This window comes from Anopheles arabiensis, chromosome 3 (assembly GCF_016920715.1).
Source record: "Anopheles arabiensis isolate DONGOLA chromosome 3, AaraD3, whole genome shotgun sequence".
Lineage (NCBI taxonomy): Eukaryota > Metazoa > Arthropoda > Insecta > Diptera > Culicidae > Anopheles > Anopheles arabiensis.
Genome location: NC_053518.1, coordinates 92,772,503 through 92,798,520, shown reverse-complemented (window position 1 = coordinate 92,798,520; position 26,018 = coordinate 92,772,503). Strand labels below are relative to the sequence as shown.

General features: G+C 48.6%; 1 protein-coding gene across 7 annotated transcripts in view; it reads right to left on the bottom strand.

Moving 5' to 3' along the window:
• Window positions 1-26,018, bottom strand: part of LOC120901806 (ecdysone-induced protein 75B, isoforms C/D) — a 110,062-nt gene that overhangs the window by 35,800 nt on the left and 48,244 nt on the right. For 6 of the 7 annotated variants that reach the window (XM_040310078.1, XM_040310075.1, XM_040310074.1 and 3 more), the window contains exon 3: window positions 6,998-7,086. In XM_040310078.1, coding sequence (XP_040166012.1) covers window positions 6,998-7,086 — 89 coding nt within the window. Of the gene's footprint in view, window positions 1-6,997; window positions 7,087-15,261; window positions 17,076-26,018 lie in introns of those variants that run through there. The other variant, XM_040310081.1, reaches the window with a different exon arrangement.

Below are 26,018 nucleotides of genomic sequence, written 5' to 3'. Positions count from 1 at the left end.
CCACACATACACACACACACACGCGCGGCCAATTTGAACAGGATATGGAATTTTTATTTGAGTTTCATTTCTACGCTTATAAACAAAAAATGAACCAATAAACGGAAATTTGATTCCGTACGCGCGTGTGTAACCCTTTTGATTGGGGTTTTTAACATTACTTGAACCCCCGTGCGCCTGCAAACAAAGAGCGCTTGCCTTCCAGCTGAAGGGTAAGGCGTAAAAATCGGCCACCAGAACAAAAAGCAGCAAAAAGAGCGGCAACAGCGAAGCAAAAAGATAAACAAAAGAGATAAAAACCCCGAATGCAGCGAGATCTTCTTATTGGCAAACATACACCACACCACCATCGTGCAGCCGATGCACTTCGCGGTCCGTCTGTTGCACTTCGGGGGCAGCCAATGCAAAGCAAAGCAAAAAACGCACGCTGCTGCCGAGTAGACAAAGCACCACCGGGAAGAAGGACCCTTTTGCCCCGAGTGTGTGTGTGTGTGTCGATGATGATAACGGCGCATGAAGGGATGAAATACATTGGTAGACGCAGCAGCGGATGGGGAAGCGAACGAGGGACGAATGGCGAAGACGACGACGGGCACGCTTCGGTGTCGTTGGCCTCAGTAACCCACATGCAAGGTTGATGACCTAAATTACTTGCCCCACCTTTCCACAAGCCCCGCTTTGAACGTTCTCGTTCTCGCACGTCGCTCGCCGCTCGTGGCGCGGCCTATCCACTGTTCCATGGTCGTCGACCTCATCCATCAAGGGGTCGTGCCGCGCGGGCCTATGGTTGCCCGCCGCGTTCTGACGCTCTCGTGTCGGTCTGGAAATGAACGCTTCGCGCTGTTCATGGCGCATTCGTTCTGGAAAATGAACGTGTCGTGTCGATGGGTAAAGTGTTGCGCTCCGGTGCTCGACATTCGGTTCTAGGTCGCGTGTGTGCGCTTACCCCGTGCGGGTGCAATGGACTCTACCATAACATTAGAAATCTGTTCTTTTTTTCGATTTAAAATTGTTTTACACGAAAACAATGTTTTTTTGCATTCCACATTTCCACATTTAGCGCAGTTTTGTACCGCCCTCCTTATCAGTGTGTGTGTGTGTGTGGGAAACGTTATCAGCCCAAAAACATAAAATGCAGGTCGTTCACATCCGGGCCAGTCACATTCACAAGAGAGACAAAATGAATGCAAAATGAACTCTTCGCTCGAAACAACGAAAACGAATTTTGCGTGAGAGCAACAGGGAAAGGAAACAATCCATTTGAGAGAATGAGGGGGCGAAAAGAGAGCGGCAAACGTGCATGTGCGCTGCCTCTTGCGCCATCAGTACGCAGGCCGGGGCCAATGTACGACGGTACGCGCGCGCATGAACGCTTTTGTTGTCCAAAGTTCACGCAATTCACTCCGTAGTACACAAACCCGTTGTTGCGAGAGCGAACGAGAGAGAGAGTGAGAGCGAACAAAGTAGAGCCGAGAGAGAGACGCCATTACCCTTATTGCGGCCATCTTTGTTTTGCTGCTTCTCGTTCGCTCGCGCGCAGAATCGAAGTTCGAGCCTCCCTTTCTTGCCTACTGGGATCATGCGCGCACACACACGCATAGAGCAGCAGCACAACGCCACACAGCTGGACGGCACAAAAATGGACGCTCAGGCACAAAAGAGAGATACCGCCGGGCAGAAAGGGACGAAAAGTAGCGTAGAACGGCGGTGAGTGGGCTTGGGGTGGGTGAAGCGGGTGGCCTCATAAAATCTCAAGGCCAATACTTCTCCTCCTCCTCCGCCCCGGCGCATACATTCCACTCCCACCGCAAGAAGATTGTTGTCGCACATACATGCACAGACGCCTGCGAGAGAGAGCGGGACGGGAGAGGTGTCGCTTTCTCGCTCCTTCTCGGGGGTTTTATTCTTTCGAGGGCATTGCTTTCAAGCCAGCAGAGCAAGAGAAGCGTGTGTGTGTGCGTGTGTGTGTGTGCGACGACATTTTTGCGCTTCTCTTCCACCCTTCGGAAGGGGGCGAGAAAAAAGGCAAGCAAGCACAGCGGTCATGAAAGAGAACGAGAGAGAGAGAAAGCGAGGGAGAGGGTGGCAGATAAAAGAACGAGGCCATTCGAGTTCGTTCAACCCGCGGGTGTCGTCAGGCGCGTTTCGGTTTTGCATGCGTTCGATCCGGACCAGGATGGGAGGGGGTGAGTTCTTCTTTTCGGTCATCCTCTCTTTTAGGACCAGACAAAGAGAGAGAGAATACAACTTCTTGCTCATTAATTGAACTCGTCCTCATCCCAAAGAACGCCACCACAATGTTTCATTAATGCTTTTTTTTATTATTGTAATGTCCATCTGGACTCCGTTGTAACAAATAATAAAAAAAACGAAGGGTCGTCGTCGTGATAAGGCAAAACACGGCCGAACACAATTGCGTCTGCAAAGTCGCACAGGTGAATGACCGGTAATCGCAACCATGCGCGCACAAAACGCCCCGCGTGGACGGCTGTTTAACGGCCCCCAGCACCAAGAAGTTGGTCATCGGACCACAGATAAAGCTCAAACGGGCGCGCAAAAAACGCACGCATGTGCCCAGGTTCCCAATTTGAAACCGAGTCAGTGTGTCATTCCTCGTGGTTGCTGCTGCTGCTGGGATCGGGAGACCCCGGGGGGAAGGAAATGAGTTTGAACATTTAAAAAAAAAAATGCAAAAATAACACAGAAACACAGAGCAGAAGAGAGGAAGCCGCCACGACACGCTTCATTTCACGAACGAAATTGATGATGGTGGACCTCTCACCACCCCTCGAACACCCCTTTTAAATGAGTTAAATAGCTCATTGGAGGGGCGGAGGTTGCTGTGCTTTGACGCAAGCAGAGCAGTGAGGTGTGTGTGGCTGTGTGTGTGCACGCAGGAAGGGAGAGCAGGAAATAGACGCACGCGTGCACCACCCCGTGTGAGATATGGGTCAATAAATGGTCTATTTTTATTTTAAAAGAGTGTGCACCATCGGATGGGGGGGAAGGAGAAAAATGCTTCAACAACACATTTACAACCCCCGTACTAAAGTGTGACGCTTTTAATTTTACGACAACCACTGTGATGAGCTGTTGTTGTGTGCTTTGATTCCGCTCGATAAAAGAGATTTTGGCGCCATTTTTTTTAAATTTAAGAACTGTTTTTTTTCTTAATTTATTTACGTAAATGACAAACATTAAAGACAGCCGAAAAGAGGCAGAACACAGTGGCCTACATCTTCCTACACGGCGTTGGCAATCGTCAATTAAAACCAATCGCCCCGTGTCAAACACACCCACGGAGTTTCGCAACCAATAACTCACGACGTGTTGGTGCAAATGTGTGGTGTGTATTGCACATTGCAGTAGACAAAACCAAACCTTAAGGCAAAAGCTGTCTGCAAAAACCCAAGCGCCTAAACCCAAATCCCAATCTCGTCTCCTTCATTGCGCCACACCACCTTGCGCGCTCGCCCAGCATCTAACGGCCAGGTGCTGTGGCTGCTGCTGCCTGTCCTTGACAAGCCCGCAAAAGACACGCAAAGAGAGCTGGCTAGAGCGTAGTCGGTCGGTCGGTCGACGACTTCGACGACGAGCCCGCATCTTAAAACAACACAGACAACACAGCAAGCGACGAAACCGATCCACTGCACTGGTGTTGCACAGTATACAGACACACAGCTCTTCACAGTCCACGATTGCACAACAAAAGCGCAGCCAGCGATCAGTATCGCATCGGCAAAGGTGTTCCACCACCACCACCAGTGTGTGTGGCAAAAGAGTTGGTGGCGCGATCCGCCTGGACGACGACTGGACGACCTTCGGGGCGGGCCCTTTTCCGGCGCCTCTTAACACTGCCCGCTTGGTGGTCGGGTGGCGGTGTGGGTCGGGCCGACGAACTGTTTGCTAATTAGTGGCCGTGTGCCAGCTGTCAGCAGTGTGTGGTTGCTTCTCGAAATTTGGTTTTGCCTAACCCTTTCCCAACAAACACCTCGCAGGACATCGTGGAAGAAGCGTTTTTGGAACTTTTGGGGCGGGTTCGTTGCTTACACCGACGCGTTTCGCACTGGTGAGGGTGAAAGGGTGAAGGGAGCAAGGAACTAGGTCACACCACGCCAGGTGGTGGTTCGCGGCTCGACAAGGTTGCAAACCGATAAGTTCAACAACCTCACGCCGCTTCAAGACCAACTCACTCCGCAGCGGAGACCTCTTCTCAACAGCAGCAGCACCAACAAAAAACAACCCTTCCACTCATAATTATTAACACAGCACACAGACACACACACCAAATGTTGTGCCCTTGTACTAGAAATTGAAATTCGAAAGGATTTTGCTCTCCGCGCGCGAGCAAACGAGCAAAAGCGCGCCCGCGGAGCCGCAAGCGACGAAATTCCGTCCACATAAACTATGCACCGCTTTGCTCACTCTTTCTTTGTCTCTCTTTCTCTCTTTGTCTCGTTCACTCTACGTCACCCCGGAGAGTTATGCTGCAAAGTGTGCGGGCTCTGCCTGAGCATTACAACATTGCAACACACCGCACCGCGCACCTTGCTGCCTGCGTCGGAAGCATCCCGGGCAGCAAGAATTCACGCAACTTTGGCGACTCACAGGCAGCGAGCGACTTGACTTTCAAGGACATATACTAGTGGCGAGGGAGAGAGAGAGAGAGCTTACGAAACCGTTCGCTTGCCAAGGCTTGGTGGTGATTGTGTGGGCCCCGCTCGAGTGCGAGCGAGAAAAAGCGAGGCCGTGGCCCGGAGGCGTAGAAAAGAGCGCGGCGAAGAAGTCAATAAACTCACCCAGCTAAAGGCCATCGACACTCACGAATGAGAGGCAAAGAGCACCAGAGAAATAGAGAGAGAGAGAGAATGATTCTTAGATACTAAGAACAGAGCAGGCTTTGACGCAAGTGAACGTCGTAAGAGCGAAAAAGAGGGCGAGAGCGTGCAGATTCTAGAAAGCACCAAAAAGCTCACCAAAGCTCACGAGGGTGCAGTTGAATCAGGGGTCACTGGACGCATCCAATGTCGGGCTGATCGAGTCGTGTGGTGAGGTTGAAATGTCAAATCGAGCCAGTTTCACCGTCACTAGCAGCGTCTTTCAAGGGTAAGAGAGCTAAGGAGCTTAGAGTGAGTGTGTGAGGTAACTTCAAGCTGGCTTCAAAGTACCAGCTCCAAACTCGGACACACAGAGCATAAGCGCGATGTAACAGAATGCCCGCAAGTGGACCGGTTCTCTTCATATTCTGCCAGCTTCTTCGGCTATTCCAACTCCGCGCGCGCTGTTCTAGAGCCGACGACGTTGGGCCTTACCAACACACCACAGTCATTGACCGATCAATGAAGTTTATCGGCCTCTTGCACGCCTCTCACGCCGTTTTCCAAGAGCCGTGTCAATGCCACCGCAGGCCCTCTCCTTTCTAAAGACCTTCACAGATTGCAGAGAGACGCCTTGGACGGTTGCATGTCTTACAGCGCGGGCTGTAGCGTTCGTCGCTTGTTGCGTCGTTATTAACTGCATGAAGCGTGTGTCCATTCCCAACACAACAGTTACAACCGCTACCAACCAAACGATAGAACCAACCCGGGCGAGAAAGGTAAACAATAGCCGATCATGTATCGTTCTCTCCCTTCTGCCCGGGGTGTTGTTTTTTTCTGCTTCTTTCGGGTCGCGCATTTCCACCATGACACCATTAGTGGGGCCACGTACACGTACACCTTCAACATGGAGAGATGCGTTTTGGGTCACTAACCTTTATGCTGTGGAGCGGCCAGGGCTGCCTGCCTGCCTGCCACAGCTGACCAGAGGAAGAAACGGCAAGAGAGGCAACCCACCCACCACCGTCCAGAAGCAGCTGTTATTCTGGTTTGGTTAGTTCTCTTCTCTGCTGCCTCTGTACTAAGAAGCACCACGTTCTTTTTGCTCATCATTTTCTCAACTCTTTCGTTCTGCAACTCATTCTTTTCTTTCGCCTTTTTCTTCTTGCACACTTGGTTTTTTTTCTTATCTTTAGGGTTCGTACTCTTCAATGCTCTATTACTTGTTTGTTACAAGAAGCTATTTTTAGATCGTTGTTGCTTCTTGCTTCTTGCTTTCCTCAGCTACTTCTATTTTCTTCTTCCAACTGTCCAGTTATGCTTCTGCTGTATGCTTTCCTTTCGCAATGATTATCGGCTTTTTTCTATGCTTCTTCTATTCTCTTACTCGTTCTAGGCACATTGCTTTCGGCCGTTCTAAATCTTCCCTTAGCAAAACTGTTCTTTCTTTACCCTTTCCCCCTCCCTTTTCCGAATGGCAGAACACACCACAAAAAAAGCCACAAAAAAGGTTACTGAACGGTGATGAGCCCGCGCGCGCGCTTCCGGAGCGCCCACGAGAAGCTTTCTCCCGCAGCGACGTGTTTCGAAGGTGAATGGCTTCTGTGTGTAACCTCTGCCGTATTCTTTAGCGCGCAAGAATGAGAAGAAGAGGGGGGGAGAGGATGAAAGGTTCAATTTATGAAACCACTCGGCTCGGTGTGCGGCCACCCCAAAAAAGTGAATGAACCTTTCCAGCAGCAATAACTCGGGGTATACACACACAAGTGCGCTTGGAAGGTTCGTGACCACCGATGGATGATGACCGACGATTTCCTCATTGCGGTCTACGTGTGAAGCCTTTTTTTGGTTTGTTTCTCCATGAGTTTGAGGTCACAACACTCTTCAATATTTTACACTTTTCATGGTCTTGCAGGAAGGTTCCAATTGGAGGCCATTTCCTGTTGGAAATTTATCAACCGTACAACTCGCCGTCCAAGTCTCTAACCTTGCACAGCCGCAGAGGTTCAGTTGCAGCATTGTGAGGGAATTTTCAGAAGCTTCTTTCCAATTTCTAGGCATTATTTCTAGATCTTTTTCTTTGAATTTGATTGCAGTTTTTTCGATGAATATTTGATCACAATTTCCTTTTTTTTCTATGAATTTCTACAGCACATGGTACAATGTTACAAGACACTTACCTTGCATCCTTCGCACGAATGGACGCCATAATGGAAACCGGACGCCTTATCACCGCACACACGGCACAGGACGGTTGTGCCATCGAATTCTGGAAAAAGAGGAAAGGGGGTAACAAAAGCAGTTAGTTGCAATTCTTTCCACTATCTGAGCCCAAAACCAACCCCCCTTCGAAACCCCGAATGACCGATAAGAAAAGCGGGTGAAGGCCACTGAACTCGTCCGTTTATCTTATGATTCTCTCCTCCCGCCGAAGTGATGATAAGCGAGTGGCCCTTTTTGTTTTCGGCCCACAGAATTGGACAGTGACGCATGTTTCTTTTGTGCAGGGTCGTGTGTGTGATCGTCCGGGAACTGGGAGGATGATGTGGTCGATTTGTTTTCCTTTTCGCTTATCAGTGGCCCACACGTCAACGCTCTTTATCCCCCAGTGACCCATATAGTTTGCCCGTACAGGGAAGGCGCGGGGTGTACGTGTATTCACCCTCCCCCCTCATTCCCTCCTGGTCGATCAATCGTGTGATGGAGCGCCATAACGCAAGCGTTTACATAAATGCGACTTTTCCGGGACGAGGCAAGGGAGAAACACTTCGGCCGCATGCTCGAAGCGGTCAACGTCCGTGCGCGGCTGGCTGCGGGAGTGGAGAAAGTTGCTAATGACGAGCATCCGAACCGATCGAGAGCGTTTTTTTTTGTTGTTGTTGCGAAAACATAAAGCAAAACAAAACCGCCCCAAGCACGATGATCGACCAACACACCCATAATAAAAGCACACCAGGAAAGATAGATAGGGGAAAACCTCCCCCCCCCCCTGGCACGAGTTGTGTGTAATTATACAATCGTTGTATAATGAAACCAAAGCACATACACAAACACGGTCAGCGGTAGCGCGCGTCCGGCTTCCATGTATGTTTGTGTGGTTCGTCTCTAATCGACTTTTGAATATTAAACCAAAGAAAAAAAAGGTAAGCGACGAAACCGAAAGCATTCGAAAAGAAATGCTTTCCAACCCGCCAAGGTACGGGGAGGGGGAGGTAGGGAAGGGCTAGTGCGCTCAGCCGCTCTATTGCACCAAGCGAAGAGTGCAAGTAGGAGTTGGGCGAGAAAGCGAGTCGCGTGGTTTTGTTTTCATTAGATTTAAGTGTTCATAATAACAAGGGGGGAAGGTTTTGTAATGAGCGCTTGTAAAGCCGGTTAGTAAGGGGGCGAGCAGTGAAGGGTTGTGCTTTTAAAGCCAACATACAACGAGAGCTCCATATAAATGATAAAATCAGAAAACGAGTGCATTAAGTCAAGCTTATTGAATAAGTAACTTAAAAGTAAGAAAGACAATGAGTAAAACTATAGAAGAAAATAGAAAAAAGAGGTAGAGCTCAATAATAAGTAATAAAATGAAATGAAAACCAGAACACTATAGTATAAAGCAAAAGATAAAAAGAGATAAAATATGAAACGAAAAGAATAGAAAACGAAACTAATCAAACAAAAAATGCAAAGATTTTGTGTTTAGATAAGCTATTGTTGTATCGTATTTTACTATTCACATCTATTTTGTGTTTTTCTAATCTTTTCTACTCTTCTATTCTACTCTTTTCTTTTACTCTTTTCTTTTACTCTTTTCTTTTATTCTTTTCTTTTACTCTTTTTTCCTACTCTTCTCTTCTGCTCTAATCTTCTTTTTTTTTCTTTTCTATCTTCATCTGTTTTTCTTCTCTTTTTGTGCTCTTTTTTTGTTACCAAGAAACTCCAACTGCCTGTGATGAAGCCCCACATTTGCTGTTATTTTGTATCATTCACCCAAGGTTTGCTATGCGCGCCTGCAACACATCGAAAACAAGCTCTCTGCTCTTCAGCTCCCGCCAGCCAGCCCGAGAGGGGTTAGTGACTTTCTTTTCCCACTACCTGCTCCTCCTCCTCCTCCTTCAGGTGTGGATTGGCTTCCGCCGTTCCGTTTTCGGTTCATTTTTCGTGCTCGTTACGTTTCGGAGTCCGCGTGACCGAGAGAGCAGCAGCAACACGGTGGTGTGAGGTGGTGTGCCCAATGGTGGCGGATCCCAAGTATCTCTTCGCTCTCTGTGTTTGTGTGCCTTTTTTCCATCGTTCCATCGTGCACTTTCTTTTTCCAAGTGAAACCACCAATCGAAGCGAATGTGGCCGGAGTAAGGGGGAGGGGGGGGGGGTGGGATGAATAGTTTCACTTTCACTGATTATCAGGCACACAAACACAAAAAAGCAGACAGTTTGTGCTGTCCGTGTGTGTGAGAGACAGAGAGAGATAGAAAGAGCGAAAGAGAAATGCGTTTCCTTTGGCTTTCTGTCTACGGCGACGGTTGAATGACCCGCGCACACGGACGTGCACAATATCATAGACACGGGAAACCGAAAGCGAAAGCTCTTTTTCGGGCTGTGGCTGTTAATCTTCGGGGGGTTGATGGAGCACAGCAAGGGAGGTGGTGAGGCGTACCACCCCCGGAGGACGCGCATCTCACAAACAACGAGGCCACCGCCGGGAACTGGTTCAGGCGAACACAAATGAGGGCTGGGAAAGAGGAGAGGACGGTTCGTTGATTGAATGGCAGGGCAGCAGTGGGAGTGAAATCGGTGTTCGTTGACCCGGGGTGGATTTGGCCCACACTTTCCCTTTTTTTGTGTGTGTAGAGTCTTTCGCCACCAGCTCGGAAGGTGAATGACTTCCTCCAAAGGTAAATAGCAAAATCAATGGAAGGAAAAGCGAGCAGCAGTTGCTCTTTAAGTAAGGGAAGACGATCATCAAACATTATCGATTCCTTTATCAAACTATCTCGAATCCATTCCATCACTTCCGCCAAGCTTTAGCTGACCCGGATGACAGCTTTACTCCAAAGAGCAACTCAACACAGTTCTTCCCGATCGGGGTCGCACACATGCATTCCCGTGGCTCTGATAAGCCGAAGCGCAAGCGATAAGACCGCAAACAGGCAGGCTGAAGCTGTTTGCACTAGCAGTAAAGCAGGTGTTCTCTGCTCGATCTGCCCGAATGCACGTGACAGCTCGTGCGCTTTGTGTGCTCTGCCTCCTCCTGTGGTGCGCACTTCAAACATCAAAATCGTCATCCCGACCGCGCGGAGTGCGACTTGGGATTTGTCATCGCTTGGGATTACTCACACGGGCTGCGGGAGACGAAATGGGGTCGCTTGCAAGTGAAGTGCAAAAAAAGGGTCTACAAAGTATGTGCACAGTTGTAGTTTTCACTATCTACATGGTTGTTGAGAGCGCCTAAATGTGGAACAAGAATCAGTTTGGGCATTGAGGTGCATTGAATTGCTTGATTTCTTCACAACAAAAGCCCCAATCTTCAACCAATGTCATCGAAAAAACATGTAATTTTCATAGATGTTGAATTTAATTCATTCATCTGTCTTACAACGTGGTAAAGGAACAGTAACCCACAAAAAACAACTGCATCGAATGCTTCCGAAGATTTCCATTTCCATACATTTCCATAAAATGTGATGAGAAAAAGGTCATTAAACCATAGAGCAGCGCAGTAGAGCATTGGAGAACCGAACCGAGCGAGAAAAGACAGGCGCAATATGCTCCATCAAACATCCCCCCCCTTTCCCCACCCCACCAAAATTGCATTCAAATGGCACACACCACGTGACACGGAGCACGACGGAGCACGCCCCGCCCGAATCACACACAAACGCCGCGCGCGCCTTGGGAGGATGTGTTGAAGTTTCACTTTCCGCCCTCGATCGCCACTATGTGTGTGAGACTTTCTCGCCCAAACCCCGCTTATTATTGCGGTGCGAGAGGAGTTCGTTGAACTCGCCCCCCAAAAGGCCAACACTGGCGGCAGAGAGCGGGCAAGCAAGCGGGCCGCGAGAGCATTATGCACACCCTGCCGACCCGTCGGATAAATTCGAAATCATGTCCTCGAGTGGAGGGAGAAGCGCGCGGGTTGGTGGTGGGTGAACGGTGACTATGTTACTACAGACACACGCACGAAACATACCACCACCATCACCATCACCATTGCCAACCCCAACTAGCCTACTACGAAGTTCGTTAACCCAGTGCTCGAATTATGCGGCTGCATGCGAACGCTCGAAGGCGAACCACCCCGCCGCTGTTGCGTCCTTCTTCGCTTGCGCTGTGTGAGTTGGGCGAGTGGTGACTTGAGGTCGTTATGCGTATGTTTCGAAATTACTTGGGATGGGGTGTACGCGGACGTACAGCAGTCAGCTCTTTAAAACGATGCTTTACCCCGACTCTACCGAGATGAAGGCATTGAAGCAAGGAACAGAGAGCAAGCGAGGGAAACACACACACAGCGTACTCGCAAGACAAATCTCAAACTACTGCGGCAAGTGTGATGGCACTACGAGGAAGATGGCCGGTGTGCAGGAGAGCCGCCCTCTGCCCAACCGAGAGTCTCCAATTGGAGGATGCTTAATTTTATACCGGCTAGACGACACAGACGACGACGACATCACGCCGAGTCGATACGAGAAGGAGACGGAATTGGAAACTATCACCTCCAGCACCGTCGTCATCCAGCCGAGAGAAACAGGTTCAACGGCCACCAGCCGGGGCTGCGTGATGAAAGTGAAAAGTAAAAGTTTCCACCCCTCCACCGTCTGCTGCCTCTCTGGCAAGACTTTTCGTTGCTTTTCAGTGCCGATCGATGTCACTCAATGGGATGTTAGTGCCCATCTTAATCGACTGCAAAACAAGGGGTTAGCGGGATGGAAATGAATCTCTGATTAGCAACATTACATTGAGGGTAATGGTCCCTCTCAAGTTATTCCGAAATTGAACATTAACGCCAGACGACAAAGAGCGTTTCGTCTTCAAGATCTTCAATCCCTTTGAACTACGAAATCATCTCGAATGATGAAGATTCCCAACAGCACTTAGATCCTCAGATTACTTCGTTAGCATACACATCTGAGGCCCTCTCCGCTGGGTATGGTAATTTATATGTGCCAAGACATGGATTGATTTTTCGCGCTTGCTAACATAGAAATCGTGCAACTCCGTGCTCCTTTCCCTGCCTCTTTCGTCTACGACCCGACAGCCTCACGTGACTCGGCGTCACGAGACGAGGGCCGAAGGGGGTGAGAGTCACACTTTCAAAAACCCCGGGGTTCATCGTACCGGGAGAAAATGGAATGGAAAGAAAGTGTGTACACACGCCGGAGCCGGCGCGGCCCGGACCGTTTTCACTTTCAGTTTCACAGCTCTTGCTGTTGCTGCTGCTTTGGTTCCGAAATTTCGAAACGATTTGACACGACCGAGGAGAAGAAAACAGGGAAACAGGTTCGTTGACCCAGCCCGCTAAACATAACATCCTCGAGGAGGGAGATGGGCATAGGGAAGAAGCATGGCGCACAGCTTCTTCGCGTCTTCCATTATCGTTGCTGCTCTGCTCGAAAATAAACAGACAAGCGTTCGTCCCGCTTTCCCCTCTTCATGCCCTTTTTCGAGCGACTTCGAGGTCAACGGACCCTTTTCTTCCCTTCTTTTCTGGATGTGAGCGGGCGCACGCACGCCCAGAGCCGGAACTATGCTGCACCGGGTTGGTTTGTTTGTTTCTTGTTTTTCCTTTTTTTCGGCAGAAGGTGCAAGCGAGAAGGGCCGATGAGGAGGGCGACGTTTGGAACGTTAGGCTGCGCTTCTATGGTGAGCCAGCGTTGTCTAGGTCATGAGGTAAAAGCGCACCCTCGGCGGGCACAAAGGGCACCGATCGGGCGGAATCGGTCCCTTTTAGTTCACCCTCTATCTTGTCTTTCGTGCGCGTGTTTTTTCGAGTCTACTCTACCCATTCCATTACTTTCTCGAGCACCACGAAACGCCCGCGGAAACGGGGGGTGAACGGGGAAGAGGTCACCCTCGCGTGTTTTGTTTGAGGATTTCTTTTCGTCGCTTGCGCGCGGGCGAAAGCGAAATCTTAGGTCGACGAATTAATGCACCGTGTGCCTCCTCTTTCGGAGCAGTTTTGGGTTTTTTTTTTATGGTGTTTTGTTTGCAGTAGCGAGGGTGCCACCACTTTCTCCGTCTTTTTGTTGATTTTGTTCAATTTTAACACCCGCAATTGTAGAAGGTTGCAGAGATGGAATCGTTGAAACAACAGCAAGCGTATGTCAAAAATATTTTAAATGTCTTAAAATCGTTGTAATACAGCGAATCAAATTTACATGCTTCCTGATTTCGAATAAAGTAAAGAAAACATATTGCAACGAATCAACCAACACACGCGTAACATATTTCCATGCAGGCCTTATCTCAAGTGCGAACCAAAACCTTCAACAAATCCATCACCTGCCTCCATAAACTCGGGGCTCTATCTAGCCGCATGCTGCGCTGATTGCAGACATTTAGGCGCATTTTCTGCAAGTGCCGCTCACTGCGAACCACTCACTGCGCGCTCACGTGCTCAAGCGAGCGATTTCAAGGTTTCTCACTACTGGCGGCGTCGGCGGCGAGTGAGAGGTTTGAGCATTTGCTGCAAGCCGCTAGCAAATTTATATTAAAGCGTGTTTTATTGCTACATTTATTGATAACAGGTGCAGGCAATTGTGGGTTATCGTTGCAAACACGTGAGCAAAAGCCAATTAAAAACTGATGCACTTGAGACCTCGGTGGGCTGTGTTGTGGAACCAGTGTTGCTGTTGTAGGAGTTAATTGTGCACAATTAAGCAACACACATCCAGCGTTTCCATCACATGCAGATTGTACACAGAGGGAGAGAGAGTTTACAAGTTAATAAATGAAACGCACGCTGCCAAACTGCAACAAACTCCCTACTATTACTGAAAGCCAGCAAACAGCACCCAACCGTACGACGGCGGACGACGACGACTAAACCGACGACGACCCCGCATCGCACCGAGAATGCGATGTGAAACGGAAAAAAGGTCAACGACTTGCGGCAGCGAGGGCATTGGCATGAAAAAGGCGCGCACATGGCGCGCGTGAGGCCCACACCGCACCGCGCGCCACCATCCGGGTCCAGCGGCGCCACACACCGCCACCCGGAACCAGCTTCAAAGCGGCCCAGAGTGCGAGTGAGCAAAGCGGCCCCAGTGGTGAGCTGCTCCGGTTTGTGACTGGACGGGGGTGAGGGTAAGAGGAATTCTTCATGCTCTTCACTCTCCACCTTCCATAGGAGCATTATAGCGTTTCCTATTAGAAAAAAAGGCGCACCACCCCATAGGGCACTCACAATTTATGCTTCCTTCAATCATGCTGCGAGTGCGAAAGAGAGTAGGATATCTCTTTCTATCGCACGCGAACCAAAGGAGCCTTTTGGTTTCTTCTCCCGCCACTCACGCGAGTTCCATAGTGAGAAGGGAGCTCACCGCACACGCACTTTCGCAGTGAGCAAACCCGAGCGAGATGGCATGCTGCGAGTGGTGAGTGACCGTCCGTGAGTGAGATGAGAGCGAGAGAGAGGAGAGCGTGTGAGAGCATGAAGGGCAATGTACTGTTTTGACCGTGTGCTGGTTTTTCACCCCTATTTCCAAACCCACACACAGTCACACATCCACTTGTATGCTTCCCTATTTCGCTCTCTCTCTCGCTCGCTCGCTTTCCCTCTGTCTCTCAAGCGCCATCATGCAGGAACGCATTCTAGACACGATTTTTTTTATGCTGCTCGCTTCTAGCCAAGGGTACAGCGACACAAAAAAAAGGTCAACAACACATGTGCGATGTACAGTTGCACACATAGGGGTGCCTCCGCTTCCGTTCTTCCCCGCTGCGTTCTAGAGCGTGTTATGCGTCCTATTAAAGGGGGACTTTTTTTTTGTTAAACGCTCGCTAATAGGGGAAAGACGGCTCGGCTCGGTTGCAACTGCACACCAAAACCAAAAGAAGGTCAATTAAAAGTTATGAATTGAGGGCCACCGAAAAGCCACGTCAGGTGAATATGCGCGTCACGCATAATTATCACCCTACGTGTCTACGTCATCTTTCAGCATATATCCTGGCTCCTGTTTTATGCTCTAGATCACTCAAAGAGCACTCTTTTACCCTCTCTCGCTCTCTCTCTTTCACTCTTGTGGAGTGTAACTGAACTTGACACCATTTCGACACAGCTGCAGTTTTACTTTCCCTCTACAGTCTAGTCTAAGGGGTGGCAAACACGTGGGATTTGCATCCGAATTACGGGGGGCTAAGGCAACACATTACAATTGCTTATTTTCTTGTGATAGTTTCAATTTTGGGAGCGCCTTCTTTTCCTTCTACATTTCCCCCACCGCATCTTGGACGTGGTTACCTATGTTCAAGTCCGGCTCGCCTTTCGGGCCGGGTGAACAGCTGCTGGAACTGCCGCCACTGGTGGAGGTGTTGTTGACGCCACCGCCCACACTGCCATTGCTGCTGCTTGAGCTGGCCACACTGTTATCCATAATGACGGGCGGTGTCGTTGGTGGACTGCCGCCGCCACCGGCCGTGGTCGAGGAGGCCGACTCCTGCTTGGGAACGACGACCACCACGCTCGACGAATGCTGATGGTGCTGGAGCTGCTGATGTGGTGGTCCACCCCGACCATACACCGACAGCTGGTGATGGTGGTGGTGAAGATGATGTGGATGATGGTGCGAATGCCCGAGCGCATCCTCCGCCTTGGAGCTGGCCGCCACGTCCGCCGAGATGCTCTTCATCGAGTGCAGAATCTTGGGGTGGCTGGTGTAGACGGAGGAGGAGCTGCCACCGTGCACCGCGTGATACGTGATGACCGGCGGTGAGGTCGGTGGATTCGGACCGGCGGACACTTTCGGCACCTGCAGCTGCCGCTCGGCGGAAGGAGACGACGAACCCTCCGGCACGCTGCTCGTTGCAGCGGCACTGGTCGCTGTTGTCGTGGTGGCTGCCACAAGATGGTTCTCCTTTATCACGGACGGAGTGGCTGGCACCTGATAGTGATGGTGCTGGTGGTGCAGCGCCACCGGATGATGATGATACCCGTCCGACAGCATGATGTGGACTGGGATGCTTTGTATCGACGGCGTGACACACTTGAATCGGATATGCACTCTGGGAAGGACGGGGGCTCTGGCTACCCTATTTGCACGCTGCCGCTATTGTTTGCCTACGATTGGGCCCGACGACGAATGATATACTGATAGAAGGTAGAGGGCGTGCGCTTTTCACTTTTCAATTTTCACCAAACCGAACCGAACCGAACTAAACCGTAGACGGCCAGCGCGTGTGGCGAAACACATTTTTGCCATATAACCTTCTTTAACTCCACGTCGCTTCACTTCACACGGCCGAGAGAGCGCGCTTCACTTTTGCTCCATCCACTTTCTTCCGGCGCCCCCGGTTTGCAACAACGATTGGAACGTTTTCACTATTTCTTTTTTATTAATATTTTGCTTTCTGCCGTTTTTATTTTTTCAAAACATTTCACTTACACTCTCCCACACACACAAACGCGCACATGGACACGGGAGATAAGGCAAGACAGCTTAAGCACGCACACACGCAGACACAATATTCCTACAAGCCAACGCACCAAGTTTTGGGCGCTTTCTTCATTCAATTGTAGGAAAATATGCACCAAGGCGCCGCACTCTTTCGCTCCTTATATTCCTTCTGCGTAACAATACTCGTTATCCTGAGGCACTTTTTGCAATGCACAAACACACACCCAATGCTCAAAACACTGCCAGGCGCTGGGCCGCAAGCAAATCACAAAGCACTTAACTAATAAAATGATACGAGGAAAACTTTAGCGAGTTTCCGTTGAGTTTTCGTCACTTTTACACCTTTCAAAACAACAGAATTAACACACACACACGCCAAGAGACAGAGGGAACACAGGCCTGTCACAGATCAGTTTTCGATGCTCCCTCCCTTCGTCTCGATTAACTTTTGCACTTTTGTTTGCACTTTTGCTTTAAACTTTCACACCTTTTGCTGGAGGCACTGATGTTGAGCGTTTTATCCAAATTGTTGCCGTCAACACGCGGTGTTTTTTGGCGTTATGGGAAGACACACACAACACACAACACACACCACCCGGTGGGCCGAGGTGGTCGAGAGCAAGCGCGCGCGCGTCTTCGAAAAACACGACCGACGCCAATGAAAGGAAAATCGTTAATAAAAGTCACTCACTCGCTCCGGTTCCGAGTCGAAGCAGGCCGCCGTCGAAAATTGAAGGTCATGAGCGCGAGTGGGGGGGGAGAGCAAGGAGACCTCGTGAGAGCGCCCGCGTGAGAGCGAGAGTGAGAGAGTTCTTGTGAGCCGCGTGCTTGCGTATTATGAAATGTGCGGCGCGGTGCGATTGCGGTGAGTGACCGTGTTTGAAGGCGATCGGTTTGCTCACCACCCCCGGCCTCCTTCTCCCTTGCTCTCCTATAGCAAGAGGAGTGAAAAGGTGGAGGGTGAGGGGGTGGGATTTCGACGGGAGCAGCAAAGGAAAAGCGGCATGATCAGGCGAAGGAAGCCAGTCACTTTTCCTGCTGATAGTTTAAATGCTTTTTCTTTAAAATGGGTTTATAGAACAGGTTTTGTGTTTCAAAAGATTGTCTCGATATTGCATTTTATCGTATTCGAACCATAAATTGACCGTTACTTGTTTCAGAATATTAAAAATAATTCAGTTTAGCTTCACTGTCCGTTAGACTTTTCATTAACCATTGATCGAGAATTGAGTTTTGACAAGTGTACATAAAACATAACAAAAAACCTACTCCGAACAAATCAATGAACCAGCCCATCCTTGTACATTTCATTCACCCCGCGCAAGGGGTAGAGAACCGGAAAAATCCTTCATCCAAAAATCGTTCGTACCTTCTCCCACCCCCCCCGAAAATTGCGTTATAAACATCATCCGCCGTCATCCGTTTTTGGCACAACAGTGCGCTGCGGCTAGCCTTCACCGGCCAACAAAAACCTGTGCAAAACCCCAACAACACACACACACCTATTGGATCATCGCGACACAAGAACCGCGAGTAGAGAGGGTCGTCGCTTTTGAAGATGAATAATGGTGCAGAGACCGCCGCCGCCGCCGCCATCTCTTTAGGTCAGGCCGGCGCTGCGATGGAGCAAGAGCGAATATGGGGTAGTCGACCGGTGAAGGGCTCGGTCATGGCTAACGCCACACAATAACGCATCATAAAAAAACAGCACACACGCGCGACAGAGCAAGAAAAGAGCGAGTAAGAGAGAGAGAGCGAGAACGTTCAAAAGTATCTCAATTGGAGGCGATCATATATTAAAACGAAACGACCACCGAAAACTGAGAACTTCTTCTGCTCCTCTTACTCCCCTCCAACCCCCTCTAATTGATGGTTGTTGGTGGACTACAGGCCCTCCCCCCTTCTACGCCCTTCTCCCCTAAAAACAGAACGCAAAACCACAAAACCTTCTTCGGTTTCTTCGGTTTCGCGAACTTCCTTCCCAAGCGCGAATGGTGTCGGTTCCTGTACGAAGAACAAGGTGAAGGTGAATGCGACAGCCAAACACACACACACACCGCCATAATAAAGATGACGAGCAGGGGCCGCTGGGGTGGGTCGCGCACGGCCGACCCCAAAAAAGGTGTCGGCCGAAAAGAATTCAAGGGCAAAAAGGAAGGCGCCGTGGCGTTGCAAAAAAAAAACCCCCACCTCGCTACTTGTGCTCCAATTAAGCACGCACACACACGCAGACAAGTGGTGTAATTTTGCCTTTTGATTGGTTTTGTGGTAAGAACGTTCTAAAGATAATATAAGAAAGTCAACAGGAACGGTTACATCGAACACTTGGGTGGAAGAGCAGCGTTCGCCAAAGGGTTCAATTTCCTGTACGGGGCAAGCGAGAATGTATTACAAAACAAACGCCACTTGAGCTTTTCTGAAGGCCAGTCTATGTTTATTTTGAACTACACCTCACCACCACCACCTCCCGTTTGCTAATAATATCCATCCTTCGATTCTCCCAATAAAAAAACAAACTTTGAATTAAACGAGATGAAGCAAACGAGGAAGCCAGGTGGCCTGTTAATCGACCCACCGTTTCGGGGTGAAGTACCACGCGGAAGGAGATGAAGCGCAGGGGAAGATGTGCTTAAAAATACAAAACAACGCTCAAGCATCCCCCAAACAAACTCTGCCAAACCACCCCAAAATTGATCAACATTTTCCCAAAAGAGATAGAAAGAGCGAGAGAGCGAGAGAGAGAGACCGAGCGAGAATACACAGATGAGAATGATTTTTGGTCAAAATAAATGGTCCACACATACTTGTTGTAACGGCTTCCATATGATCATCATCATCATCAGACAGACAGCACCAATACTAAAAGGAAGCAGCACACAAGCAGAATGTATAAAAAATCGCACATAAATTGGAAGTCGCCATTTTTTCGTTGTTGCTTCCTTTTTTTCATTTTGAACCATCGAAAAAAAAGAGGAACACACACACAACTTCAGCCATCGAAAAAGCAAGAGAACAAGAGAGAGAGAGAGAGAGATAGATAGAGAGAAACAACCGAGAATTTCAGGTTCAAGGGCAAACATGCGACGCAAGCGAAAAAGCGGCGCACAGACACACGCACACACACACAACAGCCGCGGCAATGTTGGCCAGTTCTGTGCGTAAGTGGAGCAAAAGGAGGGGAGGAAAGGAAGGAGAAGGAAGGGGGGTTTTGCACGCTTCTTCGGCACGGCTCTGCGCTTCTTGGACGCCCCAAAACAGCAAACCAACAGGGCCAATTCAGAATTAATTAACGGCGAACAGCTTCGTCAAAGATTTGTTACTTTATTGGACTGGCGATCATAAATGGCATGTGAAACGGTTCATCGGTGCCGTGACTTTTTGATTGAATTTGTTACATCTGTTATCAACTGTGCTTTGCACGTTTCATGTTTTTGCTTTTAGTTTTATCAAACTATTGCAATGGTTTGTTAGTTCTGTGCTTCTCTAGTCTTTCTTGTAAGCTTTTTGAACATTTCTATTTAGTGCCAGTTCCATTTCAACATTTACAAACGCCCTTTTACGGACGATTTCTTCAGTGGCTCGTTTGAATGGCCCACTGCGGAATGGAATACATTTTTGGGAACTTTCAAAGGACACTCCTGCTTCAAATGGCGCTCCGGCCAAAGAGGTCAGGGTCAGTCGGTGACTTCGCGCGGCGGGTCGACCAAACCGAACCCTTTCCGCACACGAAATAAATAAACCCGACACGCCATTTGTCTCGGAAACCCCATAGACGAATAGCAGTGTCGATTGTCGACTTAGCACAGCCTGTCTTGCCGAACTTGGGATGTGGTGGTGGTTTCATGTTCCCTCTTTTTCCCAAGAAACGCTCTTACGCATTTTTGCGTACGCAATCGCAGCGATACGCGCACGATCGCGGGAGAGAGAGTGAGAATACACGCGTTTCTTGTTTTCTATTTTTATTTCCTCCTTGTTCTTCCATTATTCTGCCCTCCCCAAAATCATATTCAAATGGATTCGCACCATCACACACATCGTCGTCGCCGTTTTTGCCTTGAACTTAAAAACATTCTCCCTGGACGGCCTCCTCTCCTGGCCGCGGGAGGGGTTTTTTTCGGTTGCTGTTTCGCTTTTTCGAACGTTTTCTCCGCTTTCAATTGTTTTCCTTCCCAATTGAGGTGTGTATGTGTGTGCTTTTTTACTTTTAGTTAAGGAGGAGAAGGAGGGTCAGGAGGGTGAAGTTCCTTTTGCGCACTTTGGGCACTTTTACGCAATCGAAGCCGAAAGAACGTGGACCATCATCGCACCGTGTTGGGACGTAATTTAAAGGCAGCGTACAGCGCAATCAAGAGAGCGGCGAAGGAAAGCACAACAACACAACAGCAAGCAGCAGAAGTTTGCTTTTTTGATCTCTTTTTTTTCTGTTGTTTTCGGTTACACTTTATTGTTTTGCTTTCGCTTTGCTGTTCTAGAAAATACATGAGCAACAATTCTGAGTAAATTCTCACTTTATACAAGTTTACTTTCTTTTACACATATTTTATTTTGCTTTTTGGAACAAAGCATGTTCTGATATTATAGAATAAGTTAGTTTAAGAGAGAAATACGGTTTTCCAAAATATCTTCAATAAACAAAACAAAGCTAAAAAAAATGTAAAACAAAACAATCGTAAATAATACACAAAAATGTAATACTATTTATAAGTAGAACGATAAAAATGAAAGGTATATTAGCAAAACGGTAAAATAAAGCACACAAAACAAAATACAAGAAAGAAATGTATAAAACAGTTCAGTTCGACGCAAAAACATACAAAATAACATGTAGAAGCAAGCGAAGAAGAAAACCTGGAGTAAACAACCCCGGTAAGGAATAAAAGTAACGCGCAATTACAAAACACACACACACACTGCTGCTAAAGACGGACCAAGAACTTGAAAGCAGCACAAGAAAACGACCAATAGAAATATCACCCCGCAGCAAGAGAAGAAGCAGCAAGAAGTGGAAAACAAGTTCAACGAAACGAATGCAAAGAGGTCAACACACCTCACGATGGGCAAGCGACTGCTGCTGCCGCTGCTGCTATATTGCTGCTAAAACCCAAGCAGTTTGTGAGCCCAAAACGGGAAGAAGAATTCCTCCCCAAAACGCACGTTCTCGTTTCCCGAAACAGTCGCCGCACAAGCGCAGCCACACATACGCACGGAGCAGAAATATGTGGTTCGTTCTGGGGCCCTGTCCGTTTCCTTCCTTTCCGCCCTAACTCTCTACGCAGCACAGAGTGGCACAACAACTTCGCTTCTGTAGATTTCATGTATATTTGCATTCACCTCATGGCCCCCGGGGGCAAGCAGGCAGGCAGGGAGATCGAGAACGATGCAAAGAAGTCATTCTAAAGAAAACGCACTGGAAAAGGCACAATTTTCCCACCTCTTACTAAGGAGCTCCAGTTTAGAGTTTTGCTGTTTCCAGTTCTCGTTCTTGCTTATTGCTTTCGTTTCGTTGCTTTTATCGCCCGTTCTGAGCACAGTTTTCATGGCAAGTTGTTATTTTCGCCCCTGGCTTTTTGGTTTGCGTTTTCCCTTCATTCTCGGTTGATTTTACCGAACGCGGCGCGCGTTCCCTCGCACTGACTGACGGACGGACACGGCCCGCGGTCGGGTGACTGACCTACGACGACGATTTTATTTCACCTTCCGCGCGGTCGAATGCCTTTTGCGGTTTTGCCCGGTTCTCTCGCTAGCGAACGAGTGAGACGGAAAGCGAGAGAAAGAGAGAGAGATAGGGAGAGAGAGCGATGGGGCGAAGATCATGGTGAAGATCTTCCAGCGCTGAGAGAAAGAGAATGCTCATCTGCGCTCCTCACTGTATGCTCCCCAAGCAGGCCGAGTGAGTGGCTGAGTGAGTGGCTGGATGAGCAGCTGGATGAGCTGTTTATCCAGCGTAGAGTTGATCGTCAGATAGCGACGAACGTAAAAATTGTTTTTTCCTCCCCCTTTTCACCGAGAGCGCCAATGAAAGATCGAACCATCGCAATGCGGACGAGGAGCTGAAGAAAGTGCGCTATAGAGGGAAGCGGCCAACTGCACTATCGCTCACTCTCTCTCCCTCTCTCGCTTTATCTTTCCAATGGGAAAGTGATAATGCTTCGGTAGACCACACTGGGGGATATTGCCACGGGAGCGATCGGTATTTTCCAAACGAGTGGCAGGAGAAAGGAAATACACTCTGCCTCCATTCCCTCTGCCGACCCACCACCGCAACTTGCTTCGCTTTCGCTACGAGGGCAAACCGATCGGAAAATCATTCAACCGGCGCGGATAATTGGACGGTGAAGGTTAAGTCATTGACTCTCGCTTTTCCTTCCTCTGCCCACCGGTGCGAATAAAGGGGGGGGGGAGGAGAGGGGAAGGGGGTAGGGAGGTGGAGAAATTTTGAAACGATAAAATTATATACTGGGGCGTATATTTGTTGTTGTACTTTAGTTTTAGAGGTTGGAAAGATCAATTTGATTGTAAAATGATTCTTTAAATAAAGTAAAAGTAAATAAATGTTTCATGTATTTGTTTATAATAAAGTAAGCACATAAAGAGAGAGAATTGGACGCATCAAAATGTGAGTCATTTGAATATTTTGAAGCCCTTCTCACCATTGCACTCTAATTATACATTGCTTGGCACCGAAAGTTCACTAACCGACTTTTTCTTCTCTCCCTCCACAAAACGCATCAAACCGTTGTTTCACTAACCTCTACGCGCCACCACACCACCAAAAGAAGCAAAAGAAGCTCATTTGATCGGTGTGAAAACAGCATGAAAAGTGGTGCAGCTTTTCTTTCCATTTTCCCACCGGGTACGCACCCCGGGTGTGTCACGCCGTACGCACCAAAAACGCACTATTTTCGCATTCGCTTTGCGGCTTTTTGTGTTTTTTTTTTATCTTGCTTCCTCTGCTGCCAACGTTTCCCCTTTCGCCGAGGCAAAAGTGAGTCAAAGGAAAATTCGTTTCGCCGAGACGTGTGCAGGGGTACTGTGGGGAGCGAGGGCGAGGATTGGCGAGTTTAATTTAAGCCGTGCAACGACCCATAAGACACGCCACGGTGCACAAATTTTCCTCCTTCAAGTGTGTGTGCGAGAGAAAGAGGGAGAGCGAAAACACAAATGAGGGAAAACGAAAAATGAAGCAAGGAAAAATGCGTTAAAAGAGATGCACGGAGGGGGCTGGAGAGTAAAAACTGTGCAGTAAATAAATATGATCAGAAGAAAACACACAAAAACACACATGAAGCAGCAGCGACGGCTAAGAAGAAAGTAAAGAAAGTAGACAAAACAACAGCAGAAGCAACAATAAAACACACACAGCCGCGGCCAGAGAGCAGCAAACAAACCAAACAAAAGGGAAATAAAAAGGAAAATGCAATCAAACCGACGGGCCACAACTGAGTGGAAAAACTTTGAAAAAAAAGCGAAAACGGCACCCAGAAAACTGTTACCTTCATTACCGCCCCTTACCAGTGTTTGTTTTGTCTTGCGCATTTTTTTTGTTTTTTAGCGCTAGGAAAGTTTTGGATCACTCTGCTGCCGCCGTAAACTGTTACGATTATGATATGGCTAACCGATTTGCAGACTAAACCATTAATTTACTTTCAGCTCTACAGCAAAACAATCAATGAACTTCTCTCGCGCTCGATGATCGTCCGATCAGCAGTGGGGGACTGCTACCGCATTTTCATTGGCTGTGAAAATGTGCAATCAATTTGAGGCAATTTGAAAGCGACCGGTGAGTGTGTGTGTGGGTAGATAAAAGGGAAAACTGTGGCCTGTTTGGACGGGAGCATGCGCCGAAGACAATTGTTTGACGAATAATGAGCTTAACGATAAACGTATAATTTAATAGCAAAATTGAAAATGGCAATTGAGTGAGAGGGAGTGAGAGCGATCAGCCGTGAGCTGGAGGGTAAAATCCGTGACAAATGAGACTGTGAATTGTTAGTTAAGCAGATGATTTTGGGGCGAAGGGGTGGTACGGATCACGAACAAACGATCTTCAAATAATTGCTACCGCAAGAGGCATGAGCCAAACACGAACAAAATCTCATCTTCTCCTTAAAGGAGACTGTTGTTAGCTGGGCACAACACACACATCGGGCAGTATAGTGAAAGTACTCCACCATGCAGCATGAACTGTTTTAATTGAACGGTCCCAAATGGAAACGGTTCCCGGGCTTGTTTCAAACCAGCCTGATCCGGGGCCACACAAAATGCGTCAAAGCATCCCATAAAATTCCCCCAAACAACCTCCCCCCCCCCCCCGGTTGACGTTTCACTTTTGCTAGTGATGGCTGCTTAGCGAGGTTTGATTCGTTTCGGGGAGTGCAATGGCGCCGACCTGCCTGCTGACTGCAACCTCCCCGCGCCGGGAGGCGCACAACACCTCCAAATGTGACCGGTGGAAAACATCATCCGGGCTGACCGGACCCCACCAGAGGTCTTGGGATAGTGACCCACCCCTTCTTCTTCGCATCCGTTTCATCCGCTTCTGCTATTGGCTTCGTGTGTGCAAGGGCCAATGACTTCGTCCGGATCGGCCGGCTTTGCGAAGTGAGCAGAGGTCAATGGCATGCGGCCAGATTCCGAAAGTTTTTGACGGTGTTGACGGTAATAGAAAAGCCCCCAAAGTAAGGTGGCAGAAGAAGCATATTTATGCTCTTTTCATGTGTTGATATGTGTTTTTGTTTTTATTTTGATGCATTTTTTGTTGTTGAATATTTTAGCTATAAAAACTGCGTAAAATGCAGCTAAGGAAGAAATGAAAACAAACCTGAAAACACTGAATGTACCGAATTAATGCTACAAAAACATTAGCCTTAGCATATTAAATAGACATTGGACGGATCTATGATTCGACTACTTACAACAGCAGCAAGTAGGTGCGAAGAAAGCATCCTAAGATCAACAGTCGAATGGTCAATTGATGGAGCGACCAAGAGAAAAGAGAGAGAGAGACGAAGGGAGGCAAAACTATGGAAAGGAAATTGTAAAAGTAAATAAACTGTGGTACATTAACCCGCAATCGAGTGGTGCTCGCCCCGAGAAGATCATAGGCTCTCTAAACCCCTCCTCCATCTTCTCCACATTTCCCTCATCCCCCCTCACAGCACCTTTTCACTCGCTGTGCCAGTGAACCTTATCTCTCTGCGCTCGATCGCTCGCCGCCTGCTCGAAGGGAAAATGTGTGAACGCAGAGCAGAGCAAAGGCAATGAAAGTAATGAAGAAAGAAGAAAAAACACACACACACTAAAACTTCACACTCGAGCGGACACACGCTGAGCATAAACGAGCCCCGATTACCATGGAAACCGCATTAAACGCTCGTACTGAGGCGGTGGAAGGCAACAAGACACTCATCCACTCTTCATGGGGTCAGCAGCTCCCCATTACGGAGCGGGCATGGTGAGTGCACCTCCTAGTGAGTGGCCGTCGGAGTGCTCCAAAGGCAGCAGAGCGCAAACGGGGCAATGGAAAACGAAAATGTAAAGGCCGGGCTACATTGATCGTACTCGCAAGTGTAATTTTGATTTTCACTAGCGCATCTGGCGGTGG